Raw genomic sequence first — 23,172 nt, 5'->3', positions numbered from 1 at the left:
TGTGGCACCGATGAGGCATGGATGTGGCACGGATGAGCACTGTTGTGGCATGGATAAGCACTAATGTGGCATGGATAAGCACTAATGTGGTATGGATAAGCACTGATGTGGCATGGATGAGCACTAATGTGGCATGAATAAGCACTGATGATGTATGAATGTTACAAGGATGAGGCATGGATGTGGCACCGATGAGGCATGAATGAGGCAAGGGTGAGCACTGATGAGGCATGGATGTGGAACGGATGAGGTATTGAGGTATGGATGTGGCACGGATGAGGCATGGATGTGACACGGATGAGCACAGATGAGGCATGGATGTGGCACGGATGAGGCATTAATGTGGCATGGATGGGCATGAATGAAGCACGGATGGACATGGATGAGGCATGGATACTGATGGGCATGGATGAGACATGGATGGGCATGAATGAGGCACAGATGGCATGGATGAGGCACAGATGGGCATGAATAAGGCACAGATGGGCATGGATGAGGCACGGATGAGGCACAGATGGGCATAAATGAGGCACAGATGGGTATGGACGAGGCACAAATGGGCATGAATGAGGCACAGATGGGCATGAATTAGGCGCGGATGAGGCACAGATGGGCATGAATATGGCACAGATGGGCATGAATATGGCACAGATGGGCATGGATGAGGCACAGATGGGCATGAATGAGGCACAGATGGGCATGAATGAGGCACAGATGGGCATGAATATAGCGCAGATGGGCATGAATGAGGCATGGGTGAGCACTGCTGCGGTTTCTCTCCTATTCTCGCACACTGCACCATCGGTACACTATCGGTGTGTACAGCTTGCAAGGAGAGGCGAGAGCTGAACCGGACATGCGACGGTTTGTTGACAAGCGATCGCTCCGTCATTGGACGGAGCGATCACGTGGTAAAGGGCCAGTGGCCATTGCCCGACGATCACGGACATTCCCGGGTGCGTGCCCCAGGGGGCACGCGGGAAGCGTGAGTCTGGGAGGGCGTCATAGTACACCTTCCCAGAACTGGTCGACAGCGCTGTAGCCCTCATTCGGCTATGGCCCAGTCCGCAAGTGGTTAAAACGTATGCGGGCCGGGTGCACGTGAATTCATCACGTGCACTGACGGGCCGTACATTTAGTGGGAGCGGGCCGTAGGTTGCCGACCCCTGCATTACATACTAGCACATTATGACAGATTTACATATCAAAAGATGCTCTCCAGCGCCTCCCAGTCTTCATTCCGTGTTAGTATTGCTTGGTCACTTGAATAGCCGGGCTGCAACAACGTCACTTCATCGCAGCACAAAGCGGGTGTTGTAAATGTACTCCGTACACCACGCATGCGTGGCTCAGTGTACATTACCGCTGACAGGCAGGGGGAAGCATTTGTGACAAGAGATTCCATTAGGCCCCATTCATGCCCAAACGTTTTGGAAATGCACTCAAAAGAAATGTTTGAAAAATGCGCGGTGTCATTCATTGTTAATGGCACCCCAGTCATGGCAAGCAGACTTGCGATTCTTTATGCACAAAAAAGCTTGACAAACCTGAAAAGCTCAAATCCCAAAAAGCTACCAGAGCTATTTTGATGTATTTGTCACACATAGGGCAGCCCGTAGAAATGAATGGGATGCCCTATGTGTGTAGCGCATTTACGAAATGCACGAAAAATTTGTGTTGTGCTTGTGGTGCCAATCATTGGTAATGACACACCAAACGTGGCAAGCAGACGTGCATTTTTATGCATGCAAAAATGCTCAACAAACTGATCATAATGCATCAAGCTCAACCCCCAAAAAGCTACACTATATTACCAAAAGTATTGGGACGCCTGTCTTTACACACACATGAACTTTAATGGCACCCCAGTCTTAGTCCGTAGGGTTCAATATTGAGTTGGCCTTGTGGACAGCCTTCCCAGAAGAGTTGAAGCTGTTATAGCTGCAAAGGGTGGGCCAACTCAATATTGAACCCTACGGACTAAGGCTGGCTTCACACTGAGGCGGTTTTCAGGCATTGTAGCGCTAGAAATAGCCTCTAAATAACGCCTGAAAACCGCCTTCCATTTATTTCAGTGTTACTTTTCGCACTGGGGCGTTGTGATTGCGGGACGTTCAGAAAAGTCCTGCAAGCAGCATCTTTGGGGCGGTTTGGGAGCGCTGTATACATCGCTCCCAAAACGCCCTGCCCATTGAAATGAATGGGCAGCGCTTTCAATGCAACTGAAAAGTGCTTTAAGACTGGGATGCCATTAAAGTTCATGCGCGTGTAAAGGCAGTCCCAATATTTTTGGTAATATAGTGTATATGAGATACTTTTTTAAAACAAATGGGATGATCTATGTGTGTAGCGCACTCATGAAACACTCAAAAAACACATGTCACCCTTGCAGTGCCTTCCAGTGTTATTGTCCCTCTAAAGATGGCAAGCAGACGCACGTTTTCACACGTGTAAAAACTCTGGACAAGTCGATCGATACACACAAAGCTCTACGTCCAGAAAGCTACACGAGCTACTTTGGTGTGTTTTCATTGAAATGAATGGGCTGCCCTATGCGTGTAGCGCATTCACAAAAGATGCGAAAAACGCGTGTCACGCGGTGCAAATCATTATTAATGACATCCCCAATGGGGCAAGCAGACACGTGTTTTTTTACATGCGAAAAAATGCTTGAAAAACGCCTCAACACGTGTGAAGATCAACACCCAACATGTTTCATGCTACATTGAAAGAAATGGGCTGCCATGCGAGTATAGCGGCAAAAAACGAGCGTGGTTCTACTCTGAGGGGCTTTTTTGTCATAAAATTCCGCCTGTCAGCAGTTTTTTTTTTTTAAATTGAGTTTATTTCCAGTTTAAGTGTCCCCATCAGTCAGGCAGTGACATGGACACCTAAAGAAGGACCCCTCCAACTGTAAACAGAAGACTGCGGACTGGTGGGTGACGTAACGCTAGTTGTAGGTGAGTAAAAAGGACATATTTTGTTATCTTGCCAGCTATCAGTTAGAGGGGGGGTGGGGAAGGGGGTATAATATTTTCCGGAGATGTCCTTTAACATTCTCGGATGATTCCCCACCACCTGTCCAAATGTAGGCGAGTGTCTTCGGCCTCTTCTCTTTATGAAGGTTCAGCGCTCCAATGGTGGCCGTTACCTAACAACCATCAGTTAATTAGTGCAGCGTTCCAATGGCCGCCGTTACCTAACAACCATCAGTTAATTAGTGTAGCGCTCCAATGGCGGCCTTTACCTAGCAACCATCAGTTAATTAGTGCAGCGCTCCAATGGCCGCCGTTACCTAACAACCATCAGTTAATTAGTGCAGCGCTCCAATGGCGGCCGTTACCTAGCAACCATCAGTTAATTAGTTCAGCGCTCCAATGGCCGCCGTTACCTAACAACCATCAGTTAATTAGTGTAGCGCTCCAATGGCGGCCTTTACCTAGCAACCATCAGTTAATTAGTGCAGCGCTCCAATGGTTACCTAGCAACCATCAGTTAATTAGTGCAGCGCTCTAATGGCGGCTGTTACCTAGCAACCATCAGTTAATTAGTTCAGCGCTGCAATGGCGGCTGTTACCTAACAACCATCAGTTAATTAGTGCAGCGCTCCGATGGCGGCCGTTACCTAACAACCATCAGTTAATTAGTGCAGCGCTCCAATGGCGGCCGTTACCTAGCAACCATCAGTTAATTAGTGCAGCGCTCCAATGGTTACCTAGTAACCATCAGTTAATCAGTGCAGCGCTCCAATGGCGGCCGTTAACTAGCAACCATCAGTTAATCAGTGCAGCGCTCACTGTGAAGAGCCATGTATTCCTCCCCCCATCAGGGAAATTCACCCTCTCTGTGCGTCCTGGTGAACATTTTCACCAGGACAGATAGTGATGGGACATTCAATAGTCACCATAACAGGACGACAGGGGCAATCTTCCAATGGGGACACCTGTTCTGGTGACAACTGACTAAAAGGAGGTTTCACCTTACTTGAGAGAGATTTCCTTTCACTTCCTGTTATGTCTTCGGGACAGGAAGTGAAGGGAAGTCTTCTTATAAGGACACAGACAAAGATATACACAAGTAGAAATAAAGGTTTTGGATTTAGACCCACCTCAGAGTGTATCTAAAGCCTATATAAAGAAAAGTGTTATTACATTACAGCTTCAGTTCTGGCTGCATTCATTTTCTTTTTCTCTTTTATTTTCACCTGGAGATCCTGCCAATAACACATCTCCTGTCCTGGGGTGACAACACTCACTCACTATACTGTATCTATGGAGCAGCAGTGTTGTCACCCTAGGACAGGACTACAGAACACATCCCCTTTGTCCTCATCTCCATGTCATGGGAAAGGTAGTCCATGGAGAACTCAGCCAAGGCCTATGGCAGGGATCTCCAAACGACGGCCCTCCAGCTGTTGCGGAACTACACATCCCACGAGGCATTGTAAAACTCTGACATTCACAGACGTGACTAGGCATGATGGGAATTGTAGTTCCTGAACTGGAGGGTCGTAGTTTGAAGACCCCTGGCCTATAGCATTCAATCACAAAGACTGACCGCACATTGATGTCAGCATTTTCATAAAACTTTATTGTTCTGGATGTGCACACTGGAAGCCCTGCCTAACACCTTTCACCCCAGAGACCGACTTAAAGTTAAACTTTGTTTTATATAGATTGAGAATAGATTGGAATCTCTGTCAGGTTTTTATTGCTGTCTGTGGCCTCATTAGGGAGGTGTACATCCTCTCTGTCCTGGTAAAGAAAAATCCAAATCTTTAATTGTCACCATAACAGGAATAGAGAGTAAATCTTCCAATGGGGGCACTAGTTCTGACCAGGTTTTCCTTCCCCTTAGGGGATTTCCTCTCGCTTCCTGTTCTTGCTATGGGAAAGGAAGTGAGGGAAAATCTCCCCAATGGCACACAGATGGCAAAAAAACTGACAGGGGTTATAACCCTTCTTTGAAATGGTTAGTTCAACTTTACCAAAAAACTGCCAGCGCAGGTAAGGGGCACCTGTAGATAAAGACAAACCATGCAGATTTGACACCTTGCTATAGGTTTAGGTAATTTACGTACCTCCTGAAGCTTGGCTAAAAATCTCCCAGGGGTGGCATCATCCTATCCTGGCTTGTTGCTAGGACGTTGCTAAGGCACTCCCAGCTGTTGCAAAACCCTTTTTTGTTTAATTTTAGGTCGACATGTGCACTGACAAATTTGTTCGTTTTCGTTTCATTCGTTTTTTTGCTTTTTTCGGAAATTTGGAATTTCGAATTTTCCAATTTTCGAATTCCGAATTTTCAGATTTTCGGAAATTCAAAAATTCAAAATCCGAAAATCTGAAAAAAAGTAATAAAATCAGTAAAATTCGAAATAATAACTAACTATTAAATTATAGGTATTTCCTTTCAAATTTGGCTGTTCGGCATTCGTTATTTCAGATAATTCGTAACTTCGGATAAATTCGTACTCGTTCACTAACAGCCAAATTTGAATGGAAATTCCAATACCTATAATTTAATATTTATTATTAGTTGGTTATTATTTCAGATTTTCCGGTTTGCTAATTTTCAGATTTTCATTCTTTAGAATTTTCAGATTTTCATTCTTTAGAATTTTCAGATTTTCATTCTTTAGAATTTTCAGATTTTCATTCTTATTCTTGGATTTTCAAATTTCCAAATTTTAGAATTTTTAAATTTATGAAATTTCGAATATTCGAATTTGCGAAATTCGGAAATTTCGAAATTCGGAAATTCAAAATTTAGAAATTCAGAATTTCGTAAATTCATAATTTCGTCATTTCAGAAATGAGAAATTTCGAAATTTGGAAATTAGAAATTCAGAAATTCGTAATTTTGTAAGTTTCGGAAATTCTGAATTTTCTTAAATTGAAAAATTCGTAAATTCGGAGTTTTCGGAATTAACGAACTTGTCAAAATTCGCTAAAAAAACGAATTCGGAACTAAACGAATTGCACATGTCTAGTTTTAGGATAGAGTAGGGCTGAGTCAGAACACCTGTCAGTTTGTATTGATGTCTGTGCCCCTTGTAGAGTGATTGACCCTCTCTGGATGTCCTGGTGGCCGTTATCACATTCTCCAGGGCAGATAGTGGAAGAAAATTCTAAATTTTTGGAATAGAGTGGAAAATCCTCCAATGGGGACACTAGTTCTGGTGACAACCAGGGATTCCCTCATGTTGGAGGAATTTTCTCTTACTTCCTGTTTTTGGCTATGGGACAGGAAGTGAAGGGAAATCTCAGCAATGGGACACAGATGGCACAAAATCCAACATGAAAGAAAAAAGCATGTTTCTTTTTAGCTCTACTATAAGCTGACCATGCACCAGTAGAATTTCATTAGAAAAACAAAAAAAAAATTCTGAACATTTCTTCTCAGTAGTTAATGGGGTCATATCGATGAGTATTGCAACAACCGCCATTTTATTCTCTAGGGTGTTAGAAAAAAAATGTATAATGTTTGGGGGTTCTAAGTAATTTTCTAGCAAAAAAATCTGTTTTTAACTTGTAAACAACAAATCTCAGAAAGAGGCTCAGTCCTAGTTTATCATGAAACGCGTCAGTATCTTTCCTTCACCCACTGTGATTTTGTAGTTTTTGTACCTGAATTTGACTACGGTGCCACCTGCTGGTGAAAAAGAAGAATGCAAAATATGAATACGCATTGTTTTTTATTTACGTGACTAACAAAAAATACAAATGTTAAAAATGTTTTTTTTTTTTTTTTTAGACATGACCACAATAATTAAATATAGCAACCAACAAATAAAAGAATAAAATAAAATAACACTACGCAATCACTTTAATGAAAATCTGTCATTGGAGAATTTATGGAGGTTGCTAATGATAATTCCTCTAATGCTGGGTGCCTGGTTTTCTTGCTAATACAAGCTGAATACTGACCTGGAATAAGTAGACATAAGTAATTATGACTTTTGCCCAACTCTCATTTGATGTATGCTACTCCAAGGTGGATGGGTATCATTGATTGGAACAGGGTGCATTCAGTGGACAGAAGAAAGAGCTCTATACCTCATGGGCGTTTTCAGATGTCAGAATTAGGAACTGTTTTGATATCAGTGGTTAAGAAATAAGAAATTCTCCTCCTATTATGAAATGCTATAGGCAGGCTGATATGCATTCCGATTTTGGCAATATTTCTGGATCTGAGGGGTATCATTGGCATATCACAAGATCAGAAGAGCCGGCTCCTTTATGTTTTGAAGTAAAACATACTTTATTAAAGATCAAGCGGTACAGACGGAATTAAATTCCAGCACTAAAATGTTAACACGTTTCAGCCCCTACAGACCTTACACATTACTAACTGTTATGAGTAAGGCCTGTAGGGGCTGAAACACATCAACATTTTAGTGCTGGATTTTCTATTCCCTCTGTACTACCTGATCTTCATTAAAGTATGTTTTACTGCAATATACCACTGTGCCGGCTCTTCTGACCGTGTAGAATAGTGGTTAAGAAATAAGAAATTCTCCTCCTATTATGAGATGCTATAGACAGGCTAATATGCATTCCGTTTTTGGCAATATTTCGGAATCTGAGGGGTATCATTGGCATACCAAAAGATCAGAGGAGCTGGCGCCTTGATGTTTTGAAGTAAAACATACTTTATTAAAGATCAAGCGGTAGAGATGGAATTAAATTCCAGCACTAAAATGTTGACACGTTTCAGCCCCTACAGACCTTACTCATTACTCACTGTTATGAGTAAGGCCTGTAGGGGCTGAAACATGTCAACATTTTAGTGCTGCATTTTCTATTCCCTCTGTACTACCTGATCTTCATTAAAGTATCTTTTACTGCAATATACCACTGTGCCGGCTCTTCTGACCGTGTAGAATAGTAGAGGCTGTGAGCGGGGGGGCACTGGTGTGAAGATGTACCTTGAGGGATCAAGTTTCCAGGGTTGTAGTGCTCTCTTTTGTATCATTGGCTTTCCCACAGGATTGATACATTGGTGGCTTCCTATTAGCCAGAAAGCTCCTTGTGCCCGTACAACCTCAGGAAAGCGACAAGGAATAGAAGAGGTCTTTTCTGTATACCTTATCAGTGTCGTCTGGTTTGCTGAAGCTCTGAGATTGTTGCTTGAGCCCCTCAACCGTCTTGACGATGTTGGGCTTCCGGTTGCAATTTCAAAGTTTGTGAGCCAGTTTGGTACAACAGTGGAAGAGGCGGTGGTTTCATGTTTTGGTGGATGGGCACTCGTTTGCATACCACAATATTGTGGTCAGTTTGGATAATATGATTTCTGTATTGCGGGATGTGACTCTAGTTGTGTTTCCTGGTCAGACATGGCAGATGAAGAGACCACAGAAGACCAATTCGGCACTGGAGACGAAGGCGATGCAATGTCACTTCTACCTGGACCTGAGCAGCCGACTCTCCCTAAGAAACCCCAGCAATACCCAGTTCAGGGGGTCAAGAGGAAAAAGAGCGCCCCTCAAAGAGCGCTGTCCAACAAACCTCAGGACTTCCAGGTGAGTCACAACTGTTACCAAGAATGATCAGAACTGACAGATCAGTTGTATTGCAACACATTTGTGCTGCGAGTTTACCACCACTTTTTGCATTTCATAAAATCAGCAATATTCTCAGCATTGATATGTTATGTCAATGAATTTTCAAATGCACCATAATAGGGATTATGACTGTTGGGATTAAGGGCTAGGCTTTGAATTGAAGGGTAAAGAGGAGCTCCACCCAAAAGGTGAAGTTCTGCTTGTCTGCCTTTCCTCCCTTTCCGCTATCACATTTGGCACCTTTTGTGTGGGGTGGGGGTGGGGGGGAACAGGTACCTGCTCCCACTTCTGGCCACGGCAAACTCAGCTGGAAGTTCAGCACCCCCCCCTCCTCCGTCCCCCGCAGCTGGCCCAATCAGAGAGCGCAGCACTTTTCGCGCATGCGCAGTAGGGAACCGGCTGTAAAACCGCAAGGCTTTACTGCCGATTTCCCTTAGTGAAGATGGCGGCGGCAGCACCCTATAGCCGATTTAAAAATCGGCTTGGGTGAAGACACTGCTGGATTCCTGGACAGGTAAGTGTCCTAATGTTCAAAGTCAGCAGCTACAGTATTTGTAGCTGCTGACTTTTATTTTTTTTTTTGCAGGAGTCTGGAGCTCCGCATTATTTATTATTATTATTTTATTTATTATTTTGCAACTTACTGATCCTTAGATGTGATGGCTGCATTCGTTTTTTTTTTTAGGCTTTCTTTCTATTATTTTCACCTGGTGACCTGATCAGTCAGTATGTTGTTTTTCAACTGCTGTTTTTCATAGGATGCATTAAGGTGAAAAAACATGAGCATTTACAACCCTTTTAAAGCGGAAGTTCCACTTTTGTGTGGAACTCCGCTTTAACGACAAGCTGCCGCAGTTATACTGCAGCAATGTGGCTCGATCCCGCAAATCGCCATAGGTGTACGTCTGCTTTTCCACGGCGATTTGTGGGTGCGCTCTATTGGTGGGAAAAAAGGACGTCGACTTTGTTTGGCTACAGCGCCGAATGACCGCGCAATTGTCAGTTAAAGTGATGCAGCGCTGTATCGCAAAAAATAGCCTGGTCATTAAGGGGGAAAAATCTTCTGGGGCTGAAGTGGTTAATTGCTGTGTGTTGAGATTTTTGAGAGGACAGCAAATTTACACTTTTATACAAGCTGTACAGCAGGGGTAGGCAACCTTTTGAGCGCAGTGTGCCGAAAAATGTTTTCAAAGAAATTGAGCGCCCCCAGATTTTATAACAGTCAACTTCACACTCTCAATAACGAAAAGCATTTTGTATAAAGTAAATGCTGTAAACTACTTGCGTAGTGAGAAATTAACATCCTGCACTCTCACGCCTCAGATCAGCCCCAATTTCTGCAACTCCACACCTCAGATCACTGCCCCCCCTGCAAATTTGTTTCACCACTGTAACACCCTGCACATCTGCCCCACCAATTTACCCCCTTTCTCATCTGCCCCACCACTGTAACCCCCTGTAGATCTGCCCCGCCCTGCTCTTCTGTCCCACCACTGTAACCCCCTGCTCATCTGCCCCACCAAAGTTCCCCTTTTCTCATCTGCCCCACCACTTTACTCCCTGCACATCTGCTCCACCACTGTAACCCCTTGCTCTTCTGTCCCACCACTGTAACCCCCTGCTCATCTGCCCCACCAATGTTCCCCTTTTCTCATCTGTCCCACCACTGTAACCCCCTGCTCATCTGCCCCACCTCTGTACCACCCTGCTCTTCTGTCCCACCATTGTAACCCTCTGCTCTTCTGTCCCACCACTGTAACCCCCTGCTCATCTGTCTCACCAGTGTTCCCCTTTTTTCATCTGCCCCACCACTTTACTCCCTGCACATCTGCTCCACCGCCATATCCCCATGCTCTTCTGTCTCACCGCTGAACCATCTTCTCATCCTACCTAACGCTGAACTTATCTGCTCATCTGCCCCACCACTGTAACCTCCTTTCTCATTTGCCCCACCAATGTACCTCCTGCACATCTGCCCCACAACTGTAACCCCCTGCTCATGTGTTCCACCACTGTACCTCCTTTCTCCTCTGCACCCCTCTGCACATCGGCCCCACTGCTGTAACCCCCTACTCATCTGCCCCAACACTGAACCCCCCTGCTCATCTGCCCCAACACTGAACCCCCCTGCTCATCTGCCCCAACACTGAACCCCCCCTGCTCATCTGCCCCAACACTGAACCCCCCTGCTCATCTGCCCCAACACTGAACCCCCCTGCTCATCTGCCCCAACACTGAACCCCCTGCTCATCGGGCACAACACTGAACCCCCCCTGCTCATCTGTCCCCTCACTGTTGACCCCCCTTTTCATCTCTTCCACCACTGTACCTCCCTGCACATCTGCCCCACCGCTGTACCCTCCTGTGCATTTTCCCCACCGCTGTACCCTCTTCTCATCTATGATATGCGTGATATGCAGAGTGGTGAAAGGAGACATCTACCTGTCCTGGCACACTCATCCTGCTGATCCGCCTCTCACATCCAGCCCACGTGATGTCACATACCAGCATCTGGAATGGATGCACAATGATGAGCTCAGGTCAGGGGTATTTTCCGAAAGCAGTGGGCCTGTGTGCAGAATCATAAATTGGGCCCCCGCAGCTGAGAAAAAGTGCAGCGCTCTGCGCCACAGGAAAAGTTGGGTGTGGTTTTCATTACACTGAATACTGTCTGTGGATTAAAGGGACACAGAGTGCCGGGGTTCAGTAGTAAGTGACACAAAGGTTCAGGAATAATTTCAACAAATTTCCCAGAAGCTCAACAGTAATTCCACAAACTGTCACCTAATTGGGGTTTTCTCAATCACAGTGAAATCCCTTCTTTCTGAGATTGGTAGTGCAACCAATCGAATCATCTTTCTCCATATGGTGGGCGGGGCTAGCAGGACTGTGATTGGCTTTAGCAGTGGCCAATGAGAGTCCTCCTCCTCCTTGAAACAGGGACCCCCCCCTCCCAGCAGAACTGCACCCAATCTCTTCCCCATCACAAAAGCTGACGATCAGCTACAGCAAAGTTGGAGAACCAAGCAATGTTTCCCATATTTTACAATGTGTGGGGGCACAGTGCCTCCCCCTAAGTGCAGGTGCGACATAGGGAAATCTGAAATTGGAATGCATTAGTGTCTCACTGACACTTCCCTGCGCTGCTCTGCTGATGGGGAGGGAGACGAGTGCTGACAAAAGAAGCTTCATTTTGCCGCTTGCAGCACCATTGCCGGGGGTTGCCTACCCCGCTGTACACTCACTACTTTACATTGCATGTTGTCACATGAAAAGATAGAATAAAATATTTACAAAAATGTGAGGGGTGTACTCACTTTTGTGAGATACTGTAATTGGCAGACTGTGCCTAGGCACACCTACCCGGAGCTCAAGAACTACTTTTAAAGTGACACTGTCACCTTGTTTATGCAAAGCAAATTAAAGGGACTTTTCCCAACCCCTTTATACTCACCATGCCTGTGGTCCCATGTAGCTCCTTCTACCATCTCTTCCAGGTATGGTGGCCATGTGACTTGTTCCCCCGTTACAGTACTCAGGCTTAGCAGCTTATTGGAAATGATGTCACAGCTCCCCGAGTCACTGACACCGCTGAATGCAGCACAGGCTGCGAGGGAGGAAGGTGCTGCGAGGGAGTCCAGGCGCGGTGTGTGTAAGAGTCTCCTTTGCAAAGACAATTTCTTTGTGTGGGTTGGGTCTTTATGAAAAGAATCTGTCACTTTATCCATTTAGAGACCAAGAAGAGCCCAAACCTGCAGGTACTGATGTTGTGTCTGCACCCCTGTCTATGCTTGGTCATTAACCACTTTCGCCCCGGAAGATTTGCCTGCTTAGTGACCAGGCCATTATTTGCAATACGGCACTGCGTCGCTTTAACTGACAATTGCGCGGTCGTGCGACATTGTACCCAAACAAAATCGACGTCCTATTTTACCCACAAATAGAGCTTTCTTCTGGTGGTATTTGATCACCTCTGCGGTTTTTATTTTTTTTGCTATAAACAAAAAAAAAGAGCGACAATTTTGAAAAAAAAAACACAATATTTTGTACTTTTTGCTATAATAAATATCCCCAATTTTTTTTAAAAAAAAGCTATTTTTTTCCTCAGTTTAGGCTGATATCTATTCTTCTACATATTTTTGGTATTAAAAATCACAATAAGTGTATACTGATTGGTTTGCGAAAAGTTATAGAGTCTATAAACTATGGGAATGATTTATGGCATTTTTATGGCATTTTTATTATTATTTTTTTTTTTTACTAGTAATGCTGGTGAACAGCAATTTTTATCGGGACTACTTTTGACACATTTTTGGGACCATTGACATTTATACAGCGATCAGGGCTATAAAAATGCACTGATTACTGTATAAATGTCACTGGCAGGGAAGGGGTTAACACTAGGGGGCGATCAAGGGGTTAACTGTGTTCCCTCAGTGTGTTCTAACTGTAGGGGGAAGGAACTGACTAGAGGAGATGACAGATCGTTGTTCCTAGTTAGTAGGAACACACAATCTCTCTCTCCTCTCCTCACAGAACAAGGATTTGTGTGTTTACACACACACGTCCTTGTTCTGGCTCTCGTGCCCGCGATCGCACGTGGCCGGTGGTCATCACGACCTCCAGCCATACGCATTGGTTCCCCAGCAGTGCAGCGGGCATGCGCGCGCCTGCTATTCCTGCATAAAGGGCTGACATACAGCTACGACGACTCATGGGAACGTGCCGACCTGCCACCGTATAATGACGGCGGCTGGTCGGCAAGCGGTTAACAATGGCACTTTTACCCCCAAAGTTCAAGGTATTTAGTAAGAGACATGGCAAGTTTTTTGAAGTTGTAATTTTTTGTCACAATTTTTCGGAAAAATTAAGAAATAAAAAAAAAATTTTCACTATTTTTTTTTTTTTACATATGGTCACCAGTGCAGTACAGCGTTATCATATAACTGGTGTGGCGGTGATCAGAGACACTGACTGGTGACAGTATGTAAAAAAAAAAAAAAAAATATATATATATATATATATATATATATATATATATATATATATATATATATATATATATATATATATATATATATATTTATATATATATATTTATATATATATTTATTTATTTATTTTTTAATGTATTTATTTTTTTATTACTTTTTTTTAACTTTTTTTTTAACGATTTTTCTTACACACTGTGACCAGAGCAATACAGTGTTACCACAGTAATACTCTGGGGAAGTGATCAGGATTTTTTTTTTTTTTACACATTATGATTGTTTATACCAGTGGATTTCTGGATTTGCAAAAGCATTTGACACAGTTCCCCATAAACGTTTACTGTACAAAATAAGGTCCGTTGGCATGGACCATAGGGTGAGTACATGGATTGAAAACTGGCTACAAGGGCGAGTTCAGAGGGTGGTGATAAATGGGGAGTACTCAGAATGGTCAGGGGTGGGTAGTGGGGTTCCCCAGGGTTCTGTGCTGGGACCAATCCTATTTAATTTGTTCATAAACGACCTGGAGGATGGGATAAACAGTTCAATCTCTGTATTTGCAGACGATACTAAGCTAAGCAGGGCAATAACTTCTCCGCAGGACGTGGAAACCTTGCAAAAAGATCTGTACAAATTAATGGGGTGGGCGACTACATGGCAAATGAGGTTCAATGTAGAAAAATGTAAAACAATGCATTTGGGTGGCAAAAATATGAATGCAATCTATACACTGGGGGGGAGAACATCTGGGGGAATATAGGATGGAAAAGGACCTGGGGGTCCTAGTAGATGATGCAATGCCAAGCTGCTGCTAACAAAGCAAACAGAATATTGGCATTAAAAAGGGGATTAATTCCAGAGATAAAACGATAATTCTCCTGCTCTACAAGACTCTGGTCCGGCCGCACCTGGAGTATGCTGTCCAGTTCTGGGCACCAGTCCTCAGGAGGGACGTACTGGAAATGGAGTGAGTACAAAGAAGGGCAACAAAGCTAATAAAGGGTCTGGAGGATCTTAGTTATGAGGAAAGGTTGTGAGCACTGAACTTATTCTCTCTGGAGAAGAGACGCTTGAGAGGGGATATGATTTCTATTTATAAATACCGTACTGGTGACCCCACAATAGGGATAAAACTTTTCCGCAGAAGAGACTTTAACAAGACTCGTGGCCACTAATTAAAATTAGAAGAAAAGAGGTTTAACCTTAAACTACGTAGAGGGTTCTTTACTGTAAGAGTGGCAAGGATGTGGAATTCCCTTCCACAGGCGGTGGTCTCAGCGGGGAGCATTGATAGCTTCAAGAAACTATTAGAGAAGCACCTGAATGACCACAACATACAGGGATATACAATGAAATACTGACACATAATCACACACATAGTTTGGACTTGATGGACTTGTGACTTTTTTCAACCTCACCTACTATGTAACTATGTATAAGCAACCATGTTGTGATTACCTGTGATTGGCCACAGCTAATCACATGGTACAGATGGGCTGTAATTGGTTGTGACTGTTACTGTGATCACTGTGACCAGTCACAGCTAACAACACAATTGTACACAATGAATAGCATGAAAATAAGCCATCCATTGTTTACAATTGTCATGTGACCTTCTGTGATTGGTCACAGCAATTCCATGGTACAGGCAGCGGGCAGGTATACTGATCAGTCATCGGTTGTGTTCAATAACCACAGCCGGTGACAGATTGCGCCACCCAGATTGATGAAAGTCCTGCCCCCACCAGTAATTTTGCTATAGGCCTGGGCGGGAACGTGTTAAATTGTAACTGAAAGAAAACTTTTTTTTTTTGGATAGAGTGGAGAGGGATTAGAACCCGTGATGTTTTTATTGCTGTCTGTACCCCCCCCCCCCCCTTTAGGGAGATTCACCCTCTATTTGTCCTGTTTACAGTTATCATCAACAGCAAATGTAAAAGAAATCCCAAATTTTGGGTTGACATCAGAACACTAATAGAGGAAAATCTTCTAATGGGGACACTAGTTCTGGTGACCCTCGGGATTCCCTTACTTTGCAAGGATTTCTTTCTGCATTCTGTTTGACTATGGGACAGGAAGAGAAGGGAGATCTCCATAATGGGACACAGATGTAAAAAAAAAAGGAACGGGTTGTAACCTTCCCTTATTCCCTTACTATCCAAAATGAAAAAAAAAGTTTTGACTAGACATGAAATAACAAAAAAAAAATTTGGACGAAATTCGAATTCTAATATTTTTCGAATTCAAATAGTCTTTAAATTCGAATAGTTTTTGAATTACCAAAGAGAATAAAAAAGAATAGAAAATAAAGCAATAGAATAGAAAAGAATATAACAGAAAATAAAAGAATAGAATATAATAGAGTAAAACAAACTAAAATAGAGAATAAAAGAACAGAATAGACTAGAATATAATAGAAACAAATAGAATAACATAGAAAGAATATAACCATCTTCTGAAATTCAAATTTCAAATAGAATAAATTTGAATTCGAATACACAAGAAAAGAATAGGATAAAAACGACTAGAAAAGAAAAAAAAAAGAATAGAACAGACTATAATAGAATAGAAAAGAATAATACAAAAAAATAGAATAGAATTGAAAAAATATAACCATTTCCCAAAATTCAAACATAAATCAGTTCAAATTTGAATAGAATAGAAAATAACAGAATAGTATTATAGTTTTCGAATTCTGATAGTTTTCGAATTTGAATAGTTTTTGAATTTCCAAAGAGAATAAAATAGAATAGAAAATAAAGCAATAGAATAGAAAAAAATAGAATAAAAAAAGAATATAACAGAAAACAAAAGAATAGAATATAATAGAGTAAAACAATAAAAGAACAGAATAGACTAGAATATAATAGAAACAAATAGAATAACATAGAATAACATAGAAAGAATATAACCATCTTCTGAAATTCGAATTTCAAATAGAATAAATTTGAATACACAAGAATAGAATAGAAACAAATAGAAAAGAAAAAAATAGAATAGAATAGACTATAATAGAATAGCAAAGAATTAAAAAAGAATTAGAATATAAAGAATATAACAATTTCCCAAAATTCAAATAGAATCAGTTCGAATTTGAATAGAATAGAAAATAACAGAATAGTATAGAAAAAAAAACAATCTAAATTCTATTCGAATTTCAAATAGAATAAATTTGAATAGAAAAGAATAGAATAGAATAAACAAATATAAAAATAATTCAATTAAAAAAACAATAGAACAGAATAGAAAGAATATAACTATTTCCCGAAGATCAAATAGAATCGATTCGAATTTGAATAGAATAGAAAAGAATAGATTAGAATAGGAAGATGGTTATATTCATTGTTTTCTATTCTGTTGTTTTTTTCTATACTATTGTGTTATTTTCTATTCTAGTCTACTCTATCCTTTTCTGTTCTATTCAAATACGAATTTATTCTATTTGAATTTTGGAAAATGGTTATATTATTTCTATTTTATTCTATTGTTTTTTTTTTCATTTCTATTCTTTTCTATTCTATTCGAATTTCAGAAGATGTTTATAATCTTTCTATTTAATTCTATTCTTTTTTTTATTCTATTCCTTTCTATTCTATTCTATTCCATTCTATTCTGTTCTTTAATTTTTTATCCTATTTTGTTCTGTTTTACTCTATTATATTCTATTCTTTTATTTTCTGTTATATTCTTTTCTACTCTATTATTATTTTTTATTCTAGTCCTTTATTTTCTATTCTATTTCATTCTCTTTGGAAATTGGAAAACTTTTCACGTTTGACAACTATTCGAAATTAATTCGAAAACTTTTCTAATCGATCCGAATTCAAATCCGAAAAATTTGAATCGATTTAAATAAAATGAATTCCGAAAATGTATTGAAACAAATTAAATGAATTTATGTGAATAACGGAGGTGCGGATGTGACATCGATGCCGGAGTCTGTCATACACTCAGTGCTGGTTTTGGTAGAGCTGTGCCATCGGGTGAAAGCGTTTTTATAAGCTTTCTGAAGATTTTAGAGATGAACTGAATACAATGCAGAGCTAACAATTAAACTCTATAAAAGTATGAAAATGATGGAGTCTATTACTTCCTCCTGACACAAGGGAACAGATACAGGCTGCTATTGTCTGCATGGAAATGTGAACACTTCAACACTGGCCCACTGAGAATGGCAAAAAGAAACAAAAAGAAGAGAGGGCGCACCGACCTAGCGCATTACCACTGATAGCGTTTATTAAAACAGTAAAATAGCAAGTATATACTCACAAACGAGCTTGAAATACAGGCATGGACATAGACTGCAGGTATGCAGTAACAGACATCAGGATAAAATGTATGTAGTAGTTTGTAGTTTACATCTACACTTACATCTACACTTGTGATGTGGCCAGATCATAGCCCTAGATGGTCTTTATTAGCCTGCAGGTAGGGTCCTTTCTTGTGCACTATGATTGGGTACACCTATTACACCAATAATAATGATTGACTAACATGCACGTTGCTTTCATGGATGTGAGATTACTATTACCATGGTGTTACTATGAAGACTTGGTGACATCAGAGAGGGTCTTTCCAGCTGGGAGGGTTTTGCTTTCAGTAGGGGGGAGTGGCCATGGTGGGCTGGTGCTGGTGATTACTGGGAGGCTTGGTCACATGCATGCACACATATATAGAGGAGCTCCTACTTGTGAGCAGTTACCACTAGGCATGTGCAATTCGTTTCGTTCCGAATTCGTTTTTTAACGAATTTCGACAAATTCGTTAATTCGGGAATATCCGAATTAACGAAAACTTGTTTAACGAATTTTTTCCGAATATTCGTAAATTCGATAAAATTGGACATTCGTAAATTTGGGCATTTGTGCATTCGTACATTCGTACATTCGTACATTAGTAAATTAGTGAATTTGTAAATTTGTAAATTCGAAAATTCGGAAATCTGAAATAATAGTTAACTAATAATAACTTAACTATTAGTAATTACTAGTAACTTTTAAATTATTAGTATTGTAATTTCCTTTCAAATTTGGCTGTTAGTGAACGTAACACATACAAATTTATCCAAAGTTATGAATGATCCGAAAAAATGGAATGGAACGTAATGAATTAATAATAATAAATAACAATAATAATAATAACAACGTTTTATTATTATTATTTATTATTAATTTGTTCCGTTCCATTTGTTTAGATTCAGCATTCGTTTTGGATAATTCGTAACTTCGGATAAATTCGTATTTGTTACGTTCACTGACAGTCAAATTTGAAAGGAAATTACAATACCTATAATTTAATAGTTAGTTACTATTTCAGAATTTTGAATTTTTGGGTTTTTGGACTTTCAAACTTCGAATTTACAAATTTCCGAATTTTCTAATTTACAAATGTACGATTTTACGAATTTACGAATGTATGAATTTACAAATGAACAAATGTAAAAATGTACGAATGTACGAATGAACGAATGTACAAATGAACGAATGTTCGAATTTACGGATGTACAAACGAACGCATTTACGAATTTACAAATGAACGAATTTACGAATCGCGATCATAACGAATGACCCGAAAAACGAAAAAAAAAATAAACTAATGAAACGAAAACGAAAATGAAAGAATTTTTTGGCTGTGCACATGTCTAGTTACCACCCGCTTAGGCTCTGAGGAAAGGGGCTCGCCCCCGAAACGCGTTAGCCATTGCCGCATCCACCTGATGTCCGGTCCCATTTTTATCCTGATGTCTGTTACTGCATACCTGCAGTCTATGTCCATGCCTGTATTTCAAGCTCGTTTGTGAGTATATACTTGCTATTTTACTGTTTTAAAGTGGTGTTCCGGCCGAAATGATACTTTTTATATAAAAATACCCCTATAATACACAAGCTTAATGTATTCTAGTAAAGTTAGTCTGTAAACTAAGGTCTGTTTTGTTAGTTTATAGCAGTAGTTTGTTATTTTATAAACTTACAGCAGGTCGTGGCCATCTTAAGTGTGGGCATCTGAAGCCAGACTGTATTTCTTCCTGGATCTCATCCTTGCAGATCTCGCACATGCTCAGTGCAGCACAAGCAGTGTAATAGGTTTCAGGTCAGGTTTCCATAGCAATGGCAGTTTCAGAGGAAGTTGCCGCCCCTTCCCAGAAGGCATTGCAAACAGGAAATGATGCGATGGGCCGCGGCCAGGGAGGGGGAAGTGAAAAATGAACACAGCAGATATACAGTAGGTGCTGAGAAAAAAAAAATTTAAAAATATCCAATTTGTTTACAGTGCGCAGTTTAGTGAGGGATGCTGAAGAGTTGTAAAAGTGGGTGGAACTCCACTTTAATAAACGCTATCAGTGGTAATGCGCTAGGTCGGTGCGCCCTCTCTTCTTTTTGTTTCTTTTTGTAGTATTTGAATGCCCAACATTCTGAAGAGGACTGCAAGATGGCAGATACCACTGAAGCCTATTGGCCTTATCACACACTGAGTATCTAGACACTTGAGCGCAGGAGAGAGTTTTTCTCTTTTGGTTATATGTTTTGCCACTGGGAATGGCGGCATTATGTTTATTAGCTATTTAGCTTTCAAAAATACAGTGCACCGGAAAGTATTCACAGCGCTTCACTTTTTCCACATTTTGTTATGTTACAGCCTTATTCCAAAATAGATAAAATGCATTATTTTCCTCCAAATTCTACAAACAATACCCCATAATGACAACGTGAAAGAATTTTGTTTGAAATCTTTGCAAACTTATAAACCACTTCAGCCCCGGAAGATTTGGCTGCTGAATGACCAGGCCATTTTTTGCGATACAGCACTGAGTCATTTTTAACTGACAATTGCACGGTCGTGCGGCGTTGTACCCAAACAAATTGACGTCCTTTTTTCCCCTCAAATAGAGCTTTTTTGGTGGAATTTGATCATCTCTGCGGTTTTTATGTTTTGCGCTATAAACAAAAAAAGAGCGACAATTTTGAAAAATAAAACACAATATTTTGTACTTTTTGCTATAATAAATATCCCCAATTTTTTTTTAAAAAAGCAAATTTTTTAAAACACAAGCTAATTTTTTTCTCAGTTTAGTCCGATATTTATTCTTCTACATATGTTTAGTAATAAAAATCGCAATAAGCGTATATTGTAGACTTGTGCACAACGGAAACATTTGTTTAGTTTCGGTTCGTTGTCATTCGTAAAATACATAATTTGGTTCTGTTTTATTTGTTATGTTACGTTAATACATTTTCGGATAATTCGTTATTATTCGTAGAGTGTCTATATTCGTTATACTGAATCTCGAATCATGTCAAATACATTCGTAATGTGCGCTATAATTTCGTTTGTATTAGTTGAAATCCAATATTTATGTATGTATATATATTCGTGATAATGATTCGTAGTTTGGAAAGTCGTTTGTTTATTGAATCTTTTAACACACACAATGACAATATCTCTTCTCCTCTGCTCAAATACAATACAACACCCTTCTCACTCAGTTCTCAGGAATGCACTTTGCCAGTAATCCAACCTCCAGCACAAAATTAATCAGCTGATTGGACTGTAAGATTTACTTTAAGTTGACCTTTTGTTTCATTAGATTTTCAACGAATTACCGAATCATGTCCAATTCATTTGTTATATCCACTATAATTTCTTTCGTATTCGTTGAAATTTGTTATTTTTTTATTCGGACATTCAGATGCATCCGAATTGTCCGAAAGATGCAAAATTTGGCCAAATTTCGATTCGTTACGAAACGAATTGCACAAGCCTAGTATAATTATTGGTTTGCGCAAAAGTTATAGTGTCTACAAAATAGGGGATAGATTTATGGCATTTTTATTATTATTATTTTTTACTAGTAATGGTGGCGATCTGCGATTTTTATTGTGACTACGACATTATGGCGGACACATCGGACGCTTTTGACACATTTTTGGGACGATTAACAATTATACAGCGATCAGTGCTATAAAAATGCACTGATTACTGTATAAATGTTAATGGCAGGGAAGGGGTTAACACTAGGGGGCGATCAAGGGGTTAACTGTGTTCCCTGACTGTGTTCTAACTGTAGGGGGAGGGGACTGACTATAGGAAGTGACGGATCGTGGTTCCTAGCTATTAGGAACTCTCAATCTGTCTCTCCTCACAGAACAGAACAGGGATTTGTGTGTTTACACACACGTCCCTGTTCTGCCTCTTGTGCTCGCGATTGTCTGTAGACCTCGGAGACAGGATTGTATCAAGGCACAGATCTGAGGGAGGGTACAAAAAATTGAAGGTCCCAATGAACACAGTGGCCTCCATTATATGAAAATGGAAGAAGTTTGGAACCACCAGGACTCTTCCTGGAGCGGGCCGGCTGGCCAAACTGAGCAATCGGAGGAGAAGGGCCTTAGTCAGGGAGGTGATCAAGAACCCGATGGTCACTCTGACAGAGCTCTAGTGTTAGGAGAACCTTCCATAAGAACAACCATCTCTGCAACACTCCACCATGGCCAGACGGAAGCCACTCCTCAGTAAAAGGCACATGAGAGCCCACCTGGAGTTTGCCAAAAAACAAACTCCAGGCAAATTTAATCTTTATTTTAATTTATATTTTATTTCCTTTTTCCTTGATAGGGTCAGACCTTATAGATATCCTTTCTATCATATTACATTTCAGATTCAATCCACGTGCATGCACCTGAAGAACAGACCAATCTACGAAACGCGTAGAGCTGTTATATGCTGTGTTTCAATTCATCATGTGTTTTTTTTAAATATTTTTTCCATAAATATGTACTATGTGATATTAACTGTCTGCAATCATGTTTCTTATGTATTATTGGATACCTCACTTTGGTTCATTATTACAATTATGTACTATATTATTGACATATACATAGATTTTATCTTTTTATACCTACATGCTTCATTTAAAGTCCCATTCACCTTTCTCAATTAGACAGGGATGGAGGTATTGGACTTTACCAGGTCACGCCTCATTTAAAGTCCCAGTTGCTCTTACTTTTTCTTTATATTGAGATCCAATGTAGATTAACATCTATAACTGTTGGTATTTACCAATGTGTCAGGAACATTCTAATGTCTAACGTGTTCTGTGATTCTCCTTTAGGTTCGGGTGCGAGTGATCGAAGGACGCCAACTTATAGGTTTAAACATAAACCCTGTTGTCAAGGTGACAGTTGCCGGACAGGCTAAGAGGACCCGGATACGAAAAGGGAACCACCCCTATTTTGATGAGGTAATGTACAAATCAGTTGAACAACGCAGGGGCACATCAGGTTTTTCCACTAAAACTTTGACTTGTGGAATTGTATAAATCGGCCTCTATATTATTTAGTCTGTAGGAAAGTTATAGAGTCCACAAACTATGGTATATACCAGTGATGGCAAACCTTTTTAAAGCCAAGTGGCCAAACTGCAACAGGTGTACAGATCAGCATGTCAGAGGTCATGTGACTGCGTCTGGAGGGGGGGGGGGGGACACCACCATATGTCCGATCCTAAGGAGGAGATCACACATGGTCCGCTACAATAATGGCCCCTCTAGGAGTCCCCACCCTCCCTGGCTGGTACAGTGCCCCCTTCTCCCTCACCTGTGCACCTCCCTCTGAGCCCCCA

The 23,172-nt window shown here is 40.8% G+C and overlaps 1 protein-coding gene across 6 annotated transcripts in view; it reads left to right on the top strand.

Annotated features, from left to right (window-relative positions):
- DYSF (dysferlin) overlaps positions 1-23,172 on the top strand; it is a 395,589-nt gene that overhangs the window by 143,044 nt on the left and 229,373 nt on the right. For all 6 annotated transcript variants that reach the window (XM_073611045.1, XM_073611046.1, XM_073611050.1 and 3 more), the window contains exons 6-7: positions 8,334-8,521; positions 22,664-22,792. In XM_073611045.1, coding sequence (XP_073467146.1) covers positions 8,334-8,521; positions 22,664-22,792 — 317 coding nt within the window. The remainder of the gene's footprint in view (positions 1-8,333; positions 8,522-22,663; positions 22,793-23,172) is intronic.

The sequence above is a fragment of the Aquarana catesbeiana genome, linkage group LG01 (genome assembly GCF_042186555.1).
Source record: "Aquarana catesbeiana isolate 2022-GZ linkage group LG01, ASM4218655v1, whole genome shotgun sequence".
Classification (NCBI taxonomy): domain Eukaryota; kingdom Metazoa; phylum Chordata; class Amphibia; order Anura; family Ranidae; genus Aquarana; species Aquarana catesbeiana.
Note: the sequence above shows the minus strand (reverse complement) of the source record. Positions and strands in the feature narration are given on the sequence as shown.